The 17,566-nt window shown below is 42.7% G+C and overlaps 1 protein-coding gene across 1 annotated transcript in view; it reads left to right on the top strand.

Moving 5' to 3' along the window:
* The window catches only part of PKD1L1 (polycystin 1 like 1, transient receptor potential channel interacting), a 1,793,388-nt gene that overhangs the window by 1,243,807 nt on the left and 532,015 nt on the right, over positions 1–17,566 (top strand). Inside the window, exon 47 of the mRNA XM_078688182.1 lies at positions 10,980–11,083. Within this exon, the coding sequence (XP_078544308.1) occupies positions 10,980–11,083 (104 nt within the window). The remainder of the gene's footprint in view (positions 1–10,979; positions 11,084–17,566) is intronic.

Raw genomic sequence — 17,566 nt, 5'->3', positions numbered from 1 at the left:
GCCCAACCAAGTTACTCGCCGGACATTGATGATTTCCCCCCGCAAATCAGGTCTAAGGGGTCTATTTTGCCCTAACCAATGCATAACTTTATTTTTTAACTCATGGGCTGTCTCTACCCTGTTGTTTTTCCATTCTGGGACGCCAGCCAACACAATTACAAAAGGATGGCAGTCCGGGGGAAGTTCCACTCTCTTCATATGTCCTTTATTTCTGGGAGGCTCTATTTTATCTATTTGAGGTACCGTTTTATCAGGGCTTTTAGTTATACCTGTTTGAAGGGGGACTACATTGCTATCATTCTCTGCCTTACTTGCCAGTTTGGGATCGTTCGTTTTAGCATTCCCACTTACTTGCTTTAAAGGTCCCTTTTTAACTAATCTCAGCTTCTCTCTAGGTGGTGCCTTCGATTTGTTATTAAATAAGGTGGGAGTGCTAGTACGCAAAGGTGTTTGATCCCCTAGTTTTTTCAACAACTCTGAGTTAGCTCGTATAATTTTCTCAAGGGTTTCTAAATGTTCACCTATCCTCCTAGTCCATTCCACCAGTGGGAGAATTAAACTTTTAACCAGCTGCTCTATATTTTCCAGCGAACACATGGTGCTCCTGACATTTGTGAGCGGACTTTCATTTAACTCAATAGTGGGGCTAACAAGTACCGGGCCGGACTTATCCGCCACGGTAGATGTCTTGTTCCTATACGTAACCCCATTATCCTGGCTCATAGAAGAAGCAGTTTTAACCTTTTTGGTGCAGATGCCTTTCTGCTGGTTTCCATCACGCTTACGTTTTAGGTTAGGAGAAGTAACCTGAGATGGTGCTACGCGACTACTGTCTCTTAACAGTTCCCCTGTTAACTTTTGACTTATACGTCGGTCCAGTTCTACACTTGGATAGACCATGTATGAGTCTAAGGTTACATCAATCCCACTTATGTCTAGGATGGTTGAGAGATCTCGCTGATGGCTTGCTAATTGATTACTCTGAGTACTCTGGGTGTGAGGTGGTTCAGGTGATGGGGCAGTAGCAATGCTCCCAAGTGACGATCTTTTCATAAATACAGGATCAAGAGATAGCCGCCGTTCTGTTAAGGCTATCTCCTTCTCCAGGACAATGACAGACTTAGTGAAAAAGGCGTCTATGGTGCCAATAACTCCACCTCCCGCTCCCCCAATGCCTGCTTTGTTCCCTTTAGGGTTTGGTAATGCCATAACTACGAGGCCTGTAAGTGTACCACAGTAACAGTCAGTAATACATGTGTACCAGTGGAATAATTTAAAAGATCAAATAAACACAAGTGCATAAAGTCTTACTAGATTTGGAAACACGAATAGAGTCGGTCAGTCCAGTCTCAGCCTGTCTCTGACAGGCCCGCCCTTGGCCCGGGCTTCGCCTGGCTCGTCCCGCGATGCGCGTGTCCGGTGCGGATTTAAAGCACCTGGTGTGCTCTCTGCTGGGCATTCCCGGAGGTGGTCACTATGCCGCAAAGTGTTGTGTTCGATGTAGTCAGGGTCTGCACTTGTCACAGACCCTGATGCGAGTGTTTCCCGCGAAGCGGAAAACGCAAGCAGTTGCGTGTTAGGGGGGGTATGTTGATCAGTCCCCACCCGGTCCGTGGATCCTGCTGCTGCTGCCAAGGTCAATCGCCAAACATCCAAGGAGCTTTGGCTTCCCGCGATGCGCGGGTCCGGTGCGGATTTAAAGCACCTGGTGTGCTCTCTGCTGGGCGTTCCTGGAGGTGGTCACTATGCCACAAAGTGTTGTGGGTGATGTAGTCAGGGTCTGCACTTGTCACAGACCCTGATGCGAGTGTTTCCCGCGAAGCGGGAAACGCGAGCAGTTGCGTGTTAGGGGGGGTATGTTGATCAGCCCCCAACCGGTCCGTGGATCCTGCTGCTGTGGCCAAGGTCAATCGCCAAACATCCAAGGAGCTATGGTTTCCCCAGTCACTTTGAATAAGAATGTACTTACGTCTCGTCTAACATTTGGAAGAAATTTCTAGTTATATGACAACAGGATACCGACATAACTTAAAGGAAATAAGAACGCCCTGAAGAAGTTCTGTTGTACAGAACGAAACACATCGGCTGGCTGTGGTACATAAACTTAAGGAAAATAAAAGCATTTGAATATACACCAAGATTCAGTGCTTCAATAAGGACTCTAAGTGATATGATTTAATTGGACTTATTGTGCAAGTGGTGCTGTGCCAAACTTTGGAATATTCTCCACTACTCTCTACTACTTACTCTCTACTACTCCACTACTCCGGGAGAATGAGGATTCTGCATATACGTTTGGAAGCTCTTTAATTAGATTAGCGGCATGATGCATTTCGGCCTGGCGGCCTTCTTCTAATGCCTTGAAATGTTTGGGCGACGTGACCACTCGCATTAATTAGTCCTGCATGTTCTCCTAATTGGTCAGAGCCCGCCCGGCCCCCTAATTGAATTGTGTGCTCACCACTCTCAGTAGATGAAAACTGCGAGTCCCAGAATTCCATTCTCCGGTAAGTGCTGCACGGGACATCACCTTGTGGTTGGGTGGGAATGCAGGCAAATCGCGACGTGCTCAAATGTCAATATCCCATGATTTATTCTGAAAACAGCTTCCTCTGGTCCCCAAAATGTTCCAGCCCCTCAGCAGATAGATTTCACCGGGTCGGGGTGGATATGGAAGTCCAATCCACCCTCCATGAAGTCACGGACCGCCCTGCAGCCTCCCTTGTGTCATCTCTGCTTTGCGGTGGGCTCCGGGTTTCCCAATACCTTGGACGTAAAAATTCATGCCACAGCATGCACCAGTGTGACCCGGGCCACTTGTAGAACGGGGCCCCTGTAGCATGTATCTGGCAACCGCGCATAATATCACTCCACACCTCCTCCAGCAACGCAGAAGCAGAGGCCACACAGCGGAGACGTTTGGAAGCTCTTTAATTAGATTAGCGGCATGATGCATTTCGGCCTGGCGGCCTTCTTCTGATGCCTTGAAATGTTTGGGCGAAGTGACTACTCGCATTAATTAGTCCTGCATGTTCTCCTAATTGGTCAGAGCCCGCCCTGCCCCCTAATTGAATTGTGTGCTCACCACTCTCAGTAGATGAAAACTGCGAGTCCCAGAATTCCATTCTCCGGTAAGTGCTGCACGGGACATCACCTTGTGGTGGGAATGCAGGCAAATCGTGACGTGCTCAAATGTCAATATCCCATGATTTATTCTGAAAACAGCTTCCTCCGGTCCCCAAAACGTTCCAGCCCCTCCACTGGCCAGACATCACAATGGCAATAATCAAAACTCAAACACTTCAAATGACCACAGAGACAGGAACCACGTATCACAATGGCACTAGTCAGAAGCAAATCACCTCACCCAATCGTTCACTCGACATCCTTGCCAATTCTCGCTGGGGGGCCCGTACACAGCTGGCTTGTACTCTCGACCGGGACTCAAGTTCCGTTTGTCTTACAGCAGTACGTCTACTCTGTAAGTGAGCTCCTGAACCCGGCTGTCGTCAAACCCCAGCTTTATAGTCTCAAAACACACACTAGAAGATTCAAGAGTCTTCCCTTCTACGCCAAAGGAATCTTACCGGAACTGGCCAGCTTCCAAGCAAGCATTCCATGGCAGAAAGGAGTTCCCACATTCTCTCTACATTCTCGCATGTTCCAGCCTTTATCTTAACAAAGCTCATGTAAGCCTTCCAGGGCACATTAAACAATCTCTCACAAATCAATCCTTGAACATAATTAACCCAAACAATTTGCAAGCGTGTCTGTGCGCGCAGAAAAAGATCAAGCCAGGCAGAGTCATAATTCAGGATCACATGAGGCCATGTCAAAGCCAATAGTAAGAACTTAATAATACTACCAATGTACAACACAATGCACATTTGTGCACCACTGCTTATAGCCTCACATACGTCATCTCACAATGTACAGCACATTTGTGCACCACTACTCATAACACTGCATTTCGAGACCAAAAGGTACATTCCACACCTCTCTCTCTCTCATGCTCTCAAATGAATGCACATCCCACACGTTCTGTTCTTGGCAAGGCTATTCTACTCCATGACAGCTCCCACTGAAAGACTTTAAGATTACAAGAATGAAACCTTTAAGAGAAACAAGGCATATGGAGGACGTCGTACATTCAGGCTAAGATAAAATAACACACCAAAGTCAATTAAAATAATGGTAGTCAAAGGTCATCACAGGGTGTCAGACAACAAGAGTGCCTCTAGCACTACAGGTGACAAGTGTGATCACGGAAGGGGGGGGGACAAAATGGCAAACATATGTGTTTTAAACACATATTTTTGCCATTTTGTCAAGCCGGGGGTGACAAGAAATGTTCCACACCGGGTACCACCTGACCTTGCTCCACCACTGATTTCACCTTGAGGTGGCTGATTTGCCAACATATAGCAAATACATAATCCCTTCCCCATCCAAAACAGAGTATGCAGTGAAACCTGGATCCCAGGTAACATCCTCAGCTTAACCTTTCAACTACAACCTTGGCTGTCAGAAACTTGATAATTGCAAATCTCAATAGATGGTTAAAAAAAGTCTGAAGACCATACCACCATGAGATTTAGAGGACAACAACCGAGTTATGCAACTATAATTGTGATCCCATCACTTGCTGATCCCTTTTTGCCTCCTAAATAAGAAAAAATCCTATAATATGAATATCAGGTTCCCAAAAACATACAGAATATTCCAGAAAAAAGTTCATAGTCGGTCAAATGCAGAGCATCTTGAAAAAGTATTTTTCATCCACCAAACCATTATGTATGAATAGGAGTTCCCTGAAAAACATAATTAAGTGAAGTATGTTACTAGGTGGAGCACACCAACCTGACGAGCAGGTAAAAGTAGGAATGAAAATACACTGCTCCAGCTCCATAATGAAGATCTACTGTAAGATGTACCAACGGGGCTAGAACATAGCAGTTAAAAGGGTGGCAACACTATACCACTGAAACCCCAAAGCAACATTATGAAAAAATCATAGACAATATCCTGCATTTTCGGTAAAAATGCCTCCTCCCAAAAGTGCTCTAAACACCCCTTTTTGACTCAGCAACACTATGTGAACTAGCTATACCCTTGTCATATTCAAAATCTTGAAAATATGTGATTCCATACTGAACAAATCCAAATCTATTCAAAATTTGCAATTGCCTGTCTGACTTGCAGGTAATGATATTGACCGTAAAACCTGAGGGGTAGTTAGCCTTTAATTTTCGAATTTATTGTTTGAACCTTATTTTGAGTGGTTCTGATAACCCGATAGGTGCAGAATCAGGAGCTACCAGCCTCACTGGGATTACAAATTGTGGTACTTCGTGGAACCAGTCGACATCCTTGTGTGAAACACAGGGTAAATTCATGTGGAGATCAGCAGGGAACCATCGGAACCTGGATGTTACTGCCCCAAAACTTGCAATTTCTGTTATTCTTTGCCCCTTGGATTTATCAGGACTGCTGGGTGTAAGGCCATAAGAATGTTATCATACTTCTGTATTTCTGTTGATGATCAAGGTTGTCATCTCATGATAATCGAAATAATTGATATTTTGTATTCCTTATGCTTTAATATACAAGTTAGTGACCAGGGGCCTGATGTTTTGCAGTTGGAAACCCTATGATTCGCAAAATCAGAGGGTTCCCAACTGTAAAATGAGATTTATGTATTTACTAAACACATTTTAAGATGCACAAATGGCTTTTTGAATTACAAAAGGTGTTTTGCAACCAATTCCGAATCTCAATTAGTAGGGAGAATGAAAGCTGCAGCTTCGAATTGCAATATATATATATATATATATATATATATATATATATATATATATATATATATATATATATATATATATATATATATATATATATATATATATATATATATATATATAGTTTGTGTGTATATAAGTGTGTGTGTGTGTATATATATATATATATATGTGTATATTCACTGAAAAAACCATAGGTTTCAGGGGCGTTATAGTTAGCTGGACATTTCACTCGTACAAAACCATTGAAATTCCCCCGTTATAGTTAGTTCAGCTAACTATAACTCATGCGCCCGCAATGCACTGCTGATGACGTCACATATTAAATCACTCATGACATGGTCAGTGACATCACTGATGACATCGTCCAGTGAATGTGTGTTTTTCTGAAAAATAAATGTTTTATTTATGTACATCTCAAAGTTGATGGAAGAATAAATGGGTACATAAGTGTCTAAATGGATTTAAAAAAATGTAAAATGTATTGTATAGCTGACTGATTAAGTGTATTTTAGTGAATATATGGATTAGTAAGTAATATTTAAATATGTAAATATCTGTATCAGTCTCTCACTTTGTGTATACATGGCTGCATGGGTTGGTGAGTAGCTACATGAGTGTCTATATGGGTTATTAGTTGGTTTTTTGAGTATCAGTATGAGTGTCTGTATGGTTTGGTGGTGGGTATTACTTAGTGCATTGACGCATGAATGAGTGACTCACTGTTTGTATGTGTTGAAGACAGCATGTATGCTGTACTGTATAGGTGGATGAGAGTGTGTATGGGTGTGTTATTCAGTGAATGGCTGTCTCAATAGTGTCTTTATGAGTAACTATATATGTTTTAAACTAGTATATGTGAGTATTGGTGTATATAAGTGAGTATATGTGAGAGTGAGAGATTGGAAGAGTTCCTGTAGAAATAAGTAGGTGTTTCTATAAGTGATTGTTTAAGAGAGTAAGTTTGTGTAAGTTTCTGTAGAAGTAAGTGTGGTAGTGTGTGTATACGTCCGACTCCCGTAATTTTCATATCTGGATTGACCATATTGTCTCCGACAACCTGGGTCCAAACGCCCATCATCCAGACCGCCGCCAAAGAAAGCCCAATGCTCCTTGGTACACCCAGTCTCTCACGGAAGACCATCTCCTTTGCAGAATTCAAGAAAGGAAATGGAGAAAAACATATGATGAAGCCTCTAGACTACTTTACATACAGCAGAGAAAATTATATCTCTCCAACATCAAAGCTGCTAAAAAAGAATACTTCACTAAAGCCATAGAGGATGCCCAACAAAAACAGCAAACCATCTTTTCCATTGTTAAGTCCTTTACCCATCCTAAAGCCCTAGTACCCGAAATTCCCCCATCCCAAACTTTATGCAATCAAATTGCTGACTTTTTCACAGATAAAATCATCAAGATTCAGAAGGATTTTCCCCAACCCACATGTACTACCCATGAAGCTGGCACAAATTTTTCCACCCTGGCCAATTTTCCACAAATTTCGCTTCAACAAACCCAGAAGGCAATTCTTGCCTGTAAATCCGGAGCTCCTACAGACTCATGCCCCCCTAGTATCCTTCATCATTTCATTGAAGCTGTAAACCCCATAATTAATGCCATCATTAATGAATCTTTCACTTCAGGCATTGTACCTGATGACTGGAAAAAGGCCATTGTAAAACCCTTAATGAAGAAGCAGAACAAATCCCCCACTGATCTCACTAATATGCGTCCGATCTCGCTATTACCCGCATTAGGTAAAATTGCTGAGCAATTAGTGTACGGGGTGTTAAAAACCCATGTAGAAAACAACCAGGTTCTGCACCCACAACAGTCAGGTTTCCGCCCTGGCCATTCTACCGAGACTGCCTTGATAGAATTATCAGACTCTATTAAGTTCTTGCAGGATGAGGGCAGACAGGTTGTACTCATCCTGCTTGACCTAACAGCCGCATTCGACACCATCTCGCACGCCATCCTTATCAATAGAATGCGGGAGATTGGCGTGGCAGACTCTGTGCTGGCATGGTTAGTTTCGTTTTTATCTAACAGATCGCAAACGATTGCACTAGGCCCCTTTAAATCCAGCGAGAGATCCATCACATCAGGAGTTCCCCAGGGGTCCATACTCAGTCCTCTTTTTTTTAATATCTACATGGCCCCCCTCCTTGCAGTGATCGAATCTCATGGAATCCTCGCCACATCGTATGCTGACGACACTCAATTGGTCGTCACTATTGATAGGAAATGTCCTGATGCTGAACTTAGATTCCAGAATTGCCTCTCAGAGGTCTTTTTATGGCTAAATAATAATCATCTCAGATGCAACAGCGCAAAGACCGAAATAATACCTCTAGGAAAAGACGTATCTTTCTGCCCAAAAGATTGGTGGCCTAAAAATTCAGAAGCCCCTCCGAGCGCTGTATCTTCGGCACGCAACCTTGGCATTCAATTTGATACATCCCTTTCCTTTGATGATCATGTTCGCATCACTGCTGGATGCTGTTTTAGTCTTATCAGATCATTGAAGAAATTCTTCGACTTCCTCCCCATTACAGCCAGAAAATCAGTCGTGGTTGCTTTAATTCTCTCCCGACTTGATTATTGTAATGGATTGATGGCAGGATTGAAGAAGTCTACCCTTAGAAAACTTCAAAGCATCCAACACGCCGCTGCCAGACTTGTGCTTAAACTTCCCAGAAGGTCCTCTGCCTCAGCAGCTCTCAATGTCCTCCATTGGCTACCACTTCACAAAAGAATCTTGTTCAAACTTTTACTGACTGTATACAAAGCTACCAGGAAAACAGGGCCCCTCTACTTCTCCAAGCGTTTCACTTATTACAATCCCTCACGCTGTTTAAGATCCTCAGGAACCAATCTTGTTATAATTCCAAGATTTAAGTTAAAAACCAAGGGGGGAAAAACCTTTTCCTTCCTGGCTGCCAGAGCCTGGAACAGCCTGCCTGTTAATCTCAGGCAGGCTGAAACTGAACCTCATTTCAGGAAACTTTTGAAAACCTGGGTGTTCCAGCAATCTGACACTTCAGTCCTAGCAGCTATATGATCTACTTTACTTCCTCGTTCCCACTATCTTCTGCATGCTCAGCGCCAAGATGCTCCTCCCGGAGCGATAGCCGCGCTTTACAAAATTCCATAAATATCAAATATCAAATATCAAATAACTGTATATGCAAGTAAATGGATGTTTGATACTTTGTTTGCATGTGTGCGTATGTGTGTGAGTAACTATAGATGAGTGGTGGTGTGTAACAGGATGTATAGGTGTATGAGTACATATAATGAGTGAATACATGTATGAGTGACTGTATAGGACTGTTGGTGAATGAGTGGATGTGTCTGTAGATCTTGGAATTACAAAATAGGGGTGTTGTAACTGGTATTGGTATGTGCATTGTTTTGAAAATGTTAGTTTGTATTGAGAGGAGGTCTCCCACTCAATCACAATGATGATTTCATCAGTGATGTCATTTGAGATGATCATGAGGCTCCCACCCTGCCATAGCAAATAGCAGTGTCCCGGGGATGGGCACCCCAGGACACTGCAGGAGCCGGCTCTGGGGGGTGGCGGTCCCCAGGGCCATGACAGGGCTCCAGAAAGGGGGCCGCACGGCCCCCACCCAACATTACCAAAGCCCCGGGGAGGTGGCGGTCCCCGGGGCGTTTGGGGGAGCTCGAGCCCCCCACACAGTTTAAAAAAAAAAATTAAACACAAGCCCCGGGGGTGGCAGACCCCAGGGCTGTGGGGGGCTGTGAGCCCCCCACAAATATTTTCTTAAAGCCCCGGGGGGGAGGTAGTCCCTGGGGCTTGGGGGGCCTTTGAGCTCCCCCACCCACGTATTTTTGAAGCCTCGGGGGTGGCGGTCCCCGGGGCTGAGGGGGGCCTCTGAGCCCCCCGCAAATAATTTCAAAAAGCCCTGGGGGTGGTGGGCCCCCCATTACCATAAAAATATTGCCCCCGGCAATTGGGCCCCCTGGGGGCTAAATAGGAATGAAGCGCTGGAGCCTGCGCTTCGTTTTTTTTCCGCGTGGGTTTTCCACGGATTTTGCCGATTTTTTAAAAATAATCATTTTTGGGGGGTCCAGGGTTCCTAGTGGGACCCCCTAAGCAGGCCTAGGGGTCAGGGTGTTCCTACCCTCCCCCCTTTCTCTTTTTTCACGTTTGTTTCACTGATTTCTTGTGCCTCGGTTCTACCGAGGCACAAGATAGCTGCCAACACTTCCTGGTTTAGAGTGTTGACAGCCAATTAGCATGCAGCTCGTGATCGGGAGGGTGTGCGGATCCTGCACGGCCATTGATTTTCTCAGTAACTACTCAACGGATTTACACCATTTAACAAAAAGGGTTCTTTCTGAACCAAGGGCTACCTTTTTGACAAATGTTGTGTTATTCCGTTCAGCAGTTCGGGCTGTAGCCGTGTCTAAAGATATCTATGGGAAATTGCATGGGGAAAAGACGTTTTGGGACCCCCCTTTTTTCTCTGCCCCCGCTTGCCGAATCACCCAGAAACTTTCAAGATAGGAGCGAACCGGAGCGGGCCACGAGTTTTAGAAATTTCGTGAAGATTCATCAACCGGCACAAAAATTATTGGGAATAGAATGTTGCGAATTTCCTATGGAAAATAGGTCCTAACTATAACTAACTTCTGGCAACCGCCAGTTGGTAATTTGTGTGTGTGTGTGTATATATATATATATATATATAATATGTATGATGTAGAAATGATTTGCACCCATAATTGTGGTAACAAACCATTGAAATGTTACTGACTATTCAAAGGTAAAGCTGTTAATGTTGCAAAGCTTACCCTTTTAGAATCGGTTCCGGTCCCTCATGGAGAGAAGGCTGTTTCTTGCAAACGACCATCCTGTGTTGGCAGCAGATCCCTAGTATTGCAAAGAGCAACCTTCTCCATTAATATTCATTAAGCAGGTAGAGCAAGATCCTGTCATGGAGATTTTGTGATGCGGCCTATTAATGCATAGGTCGCTACACAAAATTAAAGACTGACTACAAATATGGGTGTGAAATTTTTGAACACTTATTGTACATCGTGCCCTATTTTGTAATCTTCAGAATATCCCTTTAGACAGTAAAACTGTGAACCTCAGTCCTGGGAAAAATCTATTCTGATGTGTGTGTATGCTATGACTTGCAGGTCATCAAAGCTCCCTGATGGATGATGACATCACCTTTGAATCCTACCTGACTTGGCAGAATTTCCAACAGTGGGCACAAGAGGCTTGGAAAAAGAAGTATGAGGTACTGCAGTTCTGATCATTGTGTACTTTCCTTCTACTAGGGAGTCATTCTGTGATCAATTTCACCAGACAACCAAAAAATGCTTTGTGAATTTGACTGACCGATTGTTGAGGTATCTTTTGACTCTGAAGATGTTGTCGCTCGCATTAGTACATAATCTTCTTCCTTTTTAACACATAAAAGCTACACTTGCGAATCAATATCTGTGCTAACTCTGAAATGTCACCACTGTTCAAGTTAAACTAGATGGTTAGACCCATTTGACTGACATATTACTATGTACTGATAGTGTGGCAAAATGTTTTGGATTGAAAGATGGTAGCCCTTCCGTGGCCAGCCTTTAATGTCAGCTGCGCATAGACACCTCCCAGCCTTATATTGTGTCTGTTTTGTGCTCTATCTACAACACTTCTTTTGGTGCTCATCTTTGCACCTGCCGCCCCTGCTCTTGGGCCTGAACCCTCCCAAATCAGGGCAATTTAATTCATACCTCAGTATTGCAAAACAGCTCATGAGAAGGTGCATTATTGTTACACACTTCTTCTATTCACATTGTATGAAGTGGGTCACTTTTGGCAAACTGTGTGCAGGGCCTTAATCGTTGAGAGAAGGATTTTATTTTGCTGAATATGAATTTGTGTGCATTGGCAGCCTCCATCAACCACTGAGCAAACCGATGGTGCCAGCCAGAAATTACCAGTGACTGGTAATGTTTAATATTTCATCCCTCACTTACTTGTGTGTATCCGTGCAGGTTGTGGGGCAGTAGGGAGCTCTGCTATAGTGCTCCCGCTGCACCACATTGCATTGATGACATGGCCTAGCAGCTTAGGCCAGACTGTCACTATTGTGGAATAGACAAGACTGATTTGGACGTGGTTGGTAGTTGTCTGTATCGACACAGTGAACGAAAGAATGATGTACCTGGGTACAATCTAAAGAAATTACCTGTACCTGGGATCATGGTGAGGATGCCACCTATCGTTTTCTGTTTCACTTCATGATTGGGGCGCACTTAAACACCTTTCAAGGACATAGTGAGAAATATGAGCTGAGGGCAGCCTGAACCTAGTGGTGAGCGCTTACATGATGGTTAGACTTAGGAGCTAGTGAGAGATGAGAAGTAAGTATTAGGTGGTTGCAGCTTTTCTCATCAACAAAATTCCAATTATGTCTTGCAGCCTTTTGTGAATGAACAGCTTAATGCAATTTAACAACAATAATTTAAAGTGTGTAAAATCTGACACAAATTTAGACTTAAACGTCCTACAGTTCATATTGCCCCCTTGCTCACGGTGTAAGTGACAGTGACTGCACGGAAACTGCAGATATGCAGCTCAACTGTCATGGGACATGGATTCCTCAGGTTCTATTTACATGCTGATTAGTCATACCTCTGATTTGATCAAAAATGTTGTAATGGCCATCTCTTGTCCAGAATATTTGCCACTTTAAAAATAATTTCTACATTTTGTGTACTGCATTTTGTATACCATTTGGATTGTTGTTTATTAGTGGATTTAGTGACCAGCTCCAAAGGTTCTTTTTATGAAACGCGCTCTTTAAGCTTCTCTCCTGTAGGTGTTTCCTCAAAATCTTCTTAACTGCTCCTTCCTGGGGAAAGATTCAAGGTGTCCATTGGACAAGCGCCACAAAGATCTTTCCATGTTTGATCATTTAGGAGTTCTCTTTGTTGGAACAAAGTGAGTTCTTTCAGCCTCTGTAATTGAGTTAATTGTTTTGTGGTAATTCATCCTGAATTAACACAACCCTGAAAGATGGTGGCCATTCCTGGATGGACTAGTTTCTCAGGTCATGTGGTAGTCCTTGTACCATGATATTATGGGCAGACCAATACTATTTTTCAGTGGGATTGTTCCAGCACTCTTATCAGTGTGCTACCAAATCCTACACTACAAATTTTAGTGCACCAAACAAAGGTTGCCTGCCATGGCTAATTTGATTTTTGATTGTGTGTGGTACGCGTTGCTTTCATGCAAACTGGAGCATTACCCTGGAGACACGACTACTCTGCTCAGTGCTACTCCCAGGTTCCTTTTTCTCGTTACGGTAGTGTGTTAGACAGGTTTACCCCTAGATGCTTTAATGACCATGTCATGAAAATGCACTGTCCCCGCAGTAGAAGTGGTTTTGTGAAGGGCACCCAGATCATCATTTTTTACTTTGAATTGTTAACCTGGGCTTATTTTTGCAAAAATATCCCTTCACTACAGTGAGTTTAACCTCTAGTGCATTTTATGTCTGGGCTACATTTATAGACGTATATTCTTACAATAGATGTGGAAGCTAAGTGCATTCTGAGGAGGTTTCCAGTATTTTGTCACACAGGTCATTTGAATGTGAAATATGCAACTGGGGCCTGAAAAGGCATTCTTTTTTACTTCATGGTTTGCAAATGTGCTGCTTTTATTTGTTTGCTCCCCATATTACTTGGTGACTAGATTTGTAGTAAAGATGTGTTATGATTTTTAGGAGGGTTGGGTTCATCTTTATTGGGACTTAATTTGCCCAAAGGAAATCACAATCTACAAGCAGAAGGCATGAGTGCACTCAAAAATGTCACTGAAGAGGGGCACATATTTTATTTGAGAACTTATGTATTAGACACCCAAGTTGAAAACCTGGTCCGTTGTAGACAGGCTCATAAAGCTTTTGTGTATTTCTTTCAGAGTGTTTTCTTACACCCAATGTTTTATATGGACTAAATGTATTTTACAATAAATCTTTTCTTTCTTGTTAATTGACCTATAGTAAATTGTGGCCTTCGGTTTGCATTGTGTGTAGAGTGATACGTTCAAGCTTGTTTCCTTGATTCTGGATGGGTGGCTTAGTTGACCAAAAGTGGGAAAACAAAGGTCGTTAGGAAGATATGTTGGGGCCAAAGACAATATAGTCTTTTTAGAGCCCTGATTATCCTAGCTTATTGTTCTATTAGCTCTAGTTCTTGGCACTACTCCATTCTGAGTGTTAGTTGAATCTTATTTATTTTGGTCGACATTGAGGTTACACAAATTATGTTAGCATTCTTCATTACCTTTTGAAATTAAAGTTGCATTTGATCTATTGTTAGTACATATATTCAATTTTATGGAAGTTTGATATCAAAATTCCAACAGAATGTTGGCATTGATGTTTCTTGGAGTGTTCTCTGCACCATTGCCTACCATCCTCAGTAATGTTTTGAACACTTTTAGGTGGCTTCTTCACTGAAGAGTACCCATTACCTCTGTTGCTATTGCTTCTTCTTGTTGTTTGTCAAACTACTGTAAGTATTTGTGATACTTAACCACTTTCGTGCTCCCGTTGGGCGACGGATGCACTCCCTCCCCAGTGCTGTGCACGACCAACGGCCGACGCAGCCCCGCCCACCCTTTAGAACGCCCGCACCGCGGCGGAAAAACCGCCGCGGTTAAGGCGATAATGTTTTGTTGATCACACCCTGTCCTTACATATGTGGTCCGTTTTCAGAGCCTTTCATCCCTTGTTGAATCACAAGACCGTATATTTGTGTTCGGGTTTCTCAAGCAATGCCTCATGCTACCATGGGATTGATTTAATTAGGAGTGCCTTGTAACTTTTAATAAAATTCCTAACTGCAATATTTGGGTACCATTATATGGATTCCCTTCATGTTAAGTGGCACTGGTTATAAATTTCCTTCTCCCCTGTTTTGAGTCTGAAATCAAGCTTTGAAATTTTAGATAACCCTCAACTTGTCTTTAAATCTAGGTTGTGTTAGGACCAGGGGGATGTGGTCGCAATCCAGGCACCATTTGATGTTAGTGTCATTTATTTCCCACTAATACATAGTACCTGCATGTTTCTGGACAACATAAACTTTGGGTGAGGTACTTAGACTGATTGCATGCACCTCACAGTATATGCTGGCCTCAAGATCAGCTAGCTCATTGTGCCACAATAAGCCTTCCTAACCCAAACAAGGAGTGAATGGTTTCTGGCAACCACTAATCATGACAACCCTGACCCCTCAGGGATCTTGGTAACAGATCCAGAATCCTTTTGCCCAATCACTCATGTACTCTTGTTCTCAGAGAAATATACAGAGAATACACAATGGGACGTTTTCAATATATTTATTGAACCAACCTGGTTCTTGTATTGAATACATGTGCTGCGATGATTAGTAGACAATAGCATATGAAAGTGATTATGAGCACCAAAATAGTGACTAGCAGGTATAGTTCCACTATGGTGCTAAAACAGTGTATATTTGCAGGCACATAAAACAAGGTGGTAATCAGGCATACTCCTACTGTGCAATCCCTACACTATGGGCGTCTAGAGTATGTGTAGCTGTGTGTGTCTAGAACCAAGAATTCCCCCACGGGATGGTCCAAACCCATTACCTGGAGAAACAATTTAGGACCTCTTCTTGGTCACAAACTGGACACCCCTCACTGAGTTGTTAGGCAGCTGTTTAGTGTGCCTTGGTAATCCACCTTTTATCGACCCCATGGGCATAACCTCATATTTAGTCCACCATAGACAATGGTTAACTTTTTAGCTTAATGGAAAGGATTACTGGAGATAGTCTTATATCTTTTAGAAAGATGCCACTGTTTCTGAAGGGGTATATTAATTATAGAAAGCTATTAGCATGACCAAATGGAATAGTAGTGTTTAGTAAATATTTAGCCGAGCTCAATAAATTGAATCTCTTGGCATAAATTGATACTGCAACTCCCTTAAAGGCCACCAGCTTTACTTGTAAATTGGTTTGGTCAAGTGCTTATAACTCCATTGAAAAACTTTGTGGATCCCATGGTAATAGAGACCAAGCTTCTGCAACTGATTGTGCAGTGAAAAACGTGACCGGGTCAGAATCACCTAGCTTCACAGTTACCCACTACAGTGTTCCAGGAATGTATTTACCAGGAATTACAGGCAATCCCTTTCTCGTTGGATTTTAGGGTTGAATTCTTTATTCGTAATTGGGGCATTTTGCTGTTAACACATCTCAGTGTTTTAAGCATCAACCACCAGGTCACTTTTAAACTTGGGAACTGCAGTTAAACTGGTTAGGGCTGTGTTTGTCATGACAAGATCGACCCGTGGTTATACGTGCTGTGTCTAGTCAACACTGTCCAATCTGGGACAAATCTTGGGAAAGGACATTCTACATTTTTGATATTGGATTAAAACAGGCAACACCTACAGGGAACCATTGCATGGCCATTCAAATTTAAAATCAAGTGCGGTTTTGGTGCAAAGATTAGCATCTGTTTCACAATATTTTGTCTTTGTTTTTAATTGTTTCTGTATCTGTTGCTCAGACGTGTGGCTAGTTTGATGAAGTAAAACTGTATTTGATGTCCTGGATTTACTATGTGACTGGGTTCCTTGAAGTTGTTGAATGCAAGCACTTTGTTCTAGATGAGCAGCTGTTTGAATTAATTTATTTATTCTGACGTCCTTCGATGCCTAGTCTGTGTCTCAGATTGCAACCACACTTTGTGGCATGGTTGATGTTACACACTGATGCCTTTCTTGCTTATTCATATCATGTGATGACTTGTTTGCACCTATCCTAACTTTCTTAGGTGGAGGAAGCAACTTCTTTCACAATGCAGGTGATGGTGGAATATTGAACATAATTAGTTTAAATTTCTTTTGGAAGTTACCTTCGTAGGGCCGAGATCTTGTATTTGTAAGGGCAGGATTTTCCTTCTAAAGTCTGCTTACCATTTTCTGGAAATCCCGTCACAGGTCGACTGGACCTTTTTACCTGTCATAGAATGAATTAGGCAATCTATCCACCAATAATCATCAAATTTCAACGGTTCCCACTGTACCCCCAAAGAACCACCAACTAAGAACTAAGTTTGAGGATTTATTACAAAGCCAGAAACAACTGAAGGTATAAACACCTCAGCAAAAGGTTCAGAAGATAAACAGGCACTAATACAAACATAATCCTATGTAAAAGTCTCAGGCGGCTTAGGAACAATACAAGAATCAATTCAAGAATCATCAGGCTAACAAGAATTGCTATAATTTGAGTTTTAGTATGCATTGATAAAAGGATATAATTTCAGATTAATCTATCCCTACACTATACTAAGTGACATCCCTACTCAACAACAGCCCAACCTAATAAAGGTGTCAGCCGTGGTGACTTCCAAAGAAGTTCACTCACTTTCTTTCTACTTAGTTTAGAGTCTCCTCAGTCATAGCTAAGCTCTCTGACCACCAACCGCTCCCTCTTGTCTCTCGCTCATCTGCTCTCTCTCCTCCCTCGGGGTGCTGTCCCTAATACAAAACCCCACAATGCGGACAACACGCCTTCAGGTACGCCCCTCTAGAAGGTGTTGGTTTTCAGATTTTTCCATTATGGCACCTCTCCATCCTTGTCCGTTAAAACGTCCTTGGGTCCCAGGCTCTACTTCGCTTCAAGTTGCTTTCTTAAATTCCTCGGTTACTCCTCCACGTCTGAGCCTAGCA

The sequence above is a fragment of the Lissotriton helveticus genome, chromosome 4_1, assembly GCF_964261635.1.
Source record: "Lissotriton helveticus chromosome 4_1, aLisHel1.1, whole genome shotgun sequence".
Classification (NCBI taxonomy): domain Eukaryota; kingdom Metazoa; phylum Chordata; class Amphibia; order Caudata; family Salamandridae; genus Lissotriton; species Lissotriton helveticus.
This window is presented reverse-complemented; position numbering and strand designations above follow the sequence as displayed.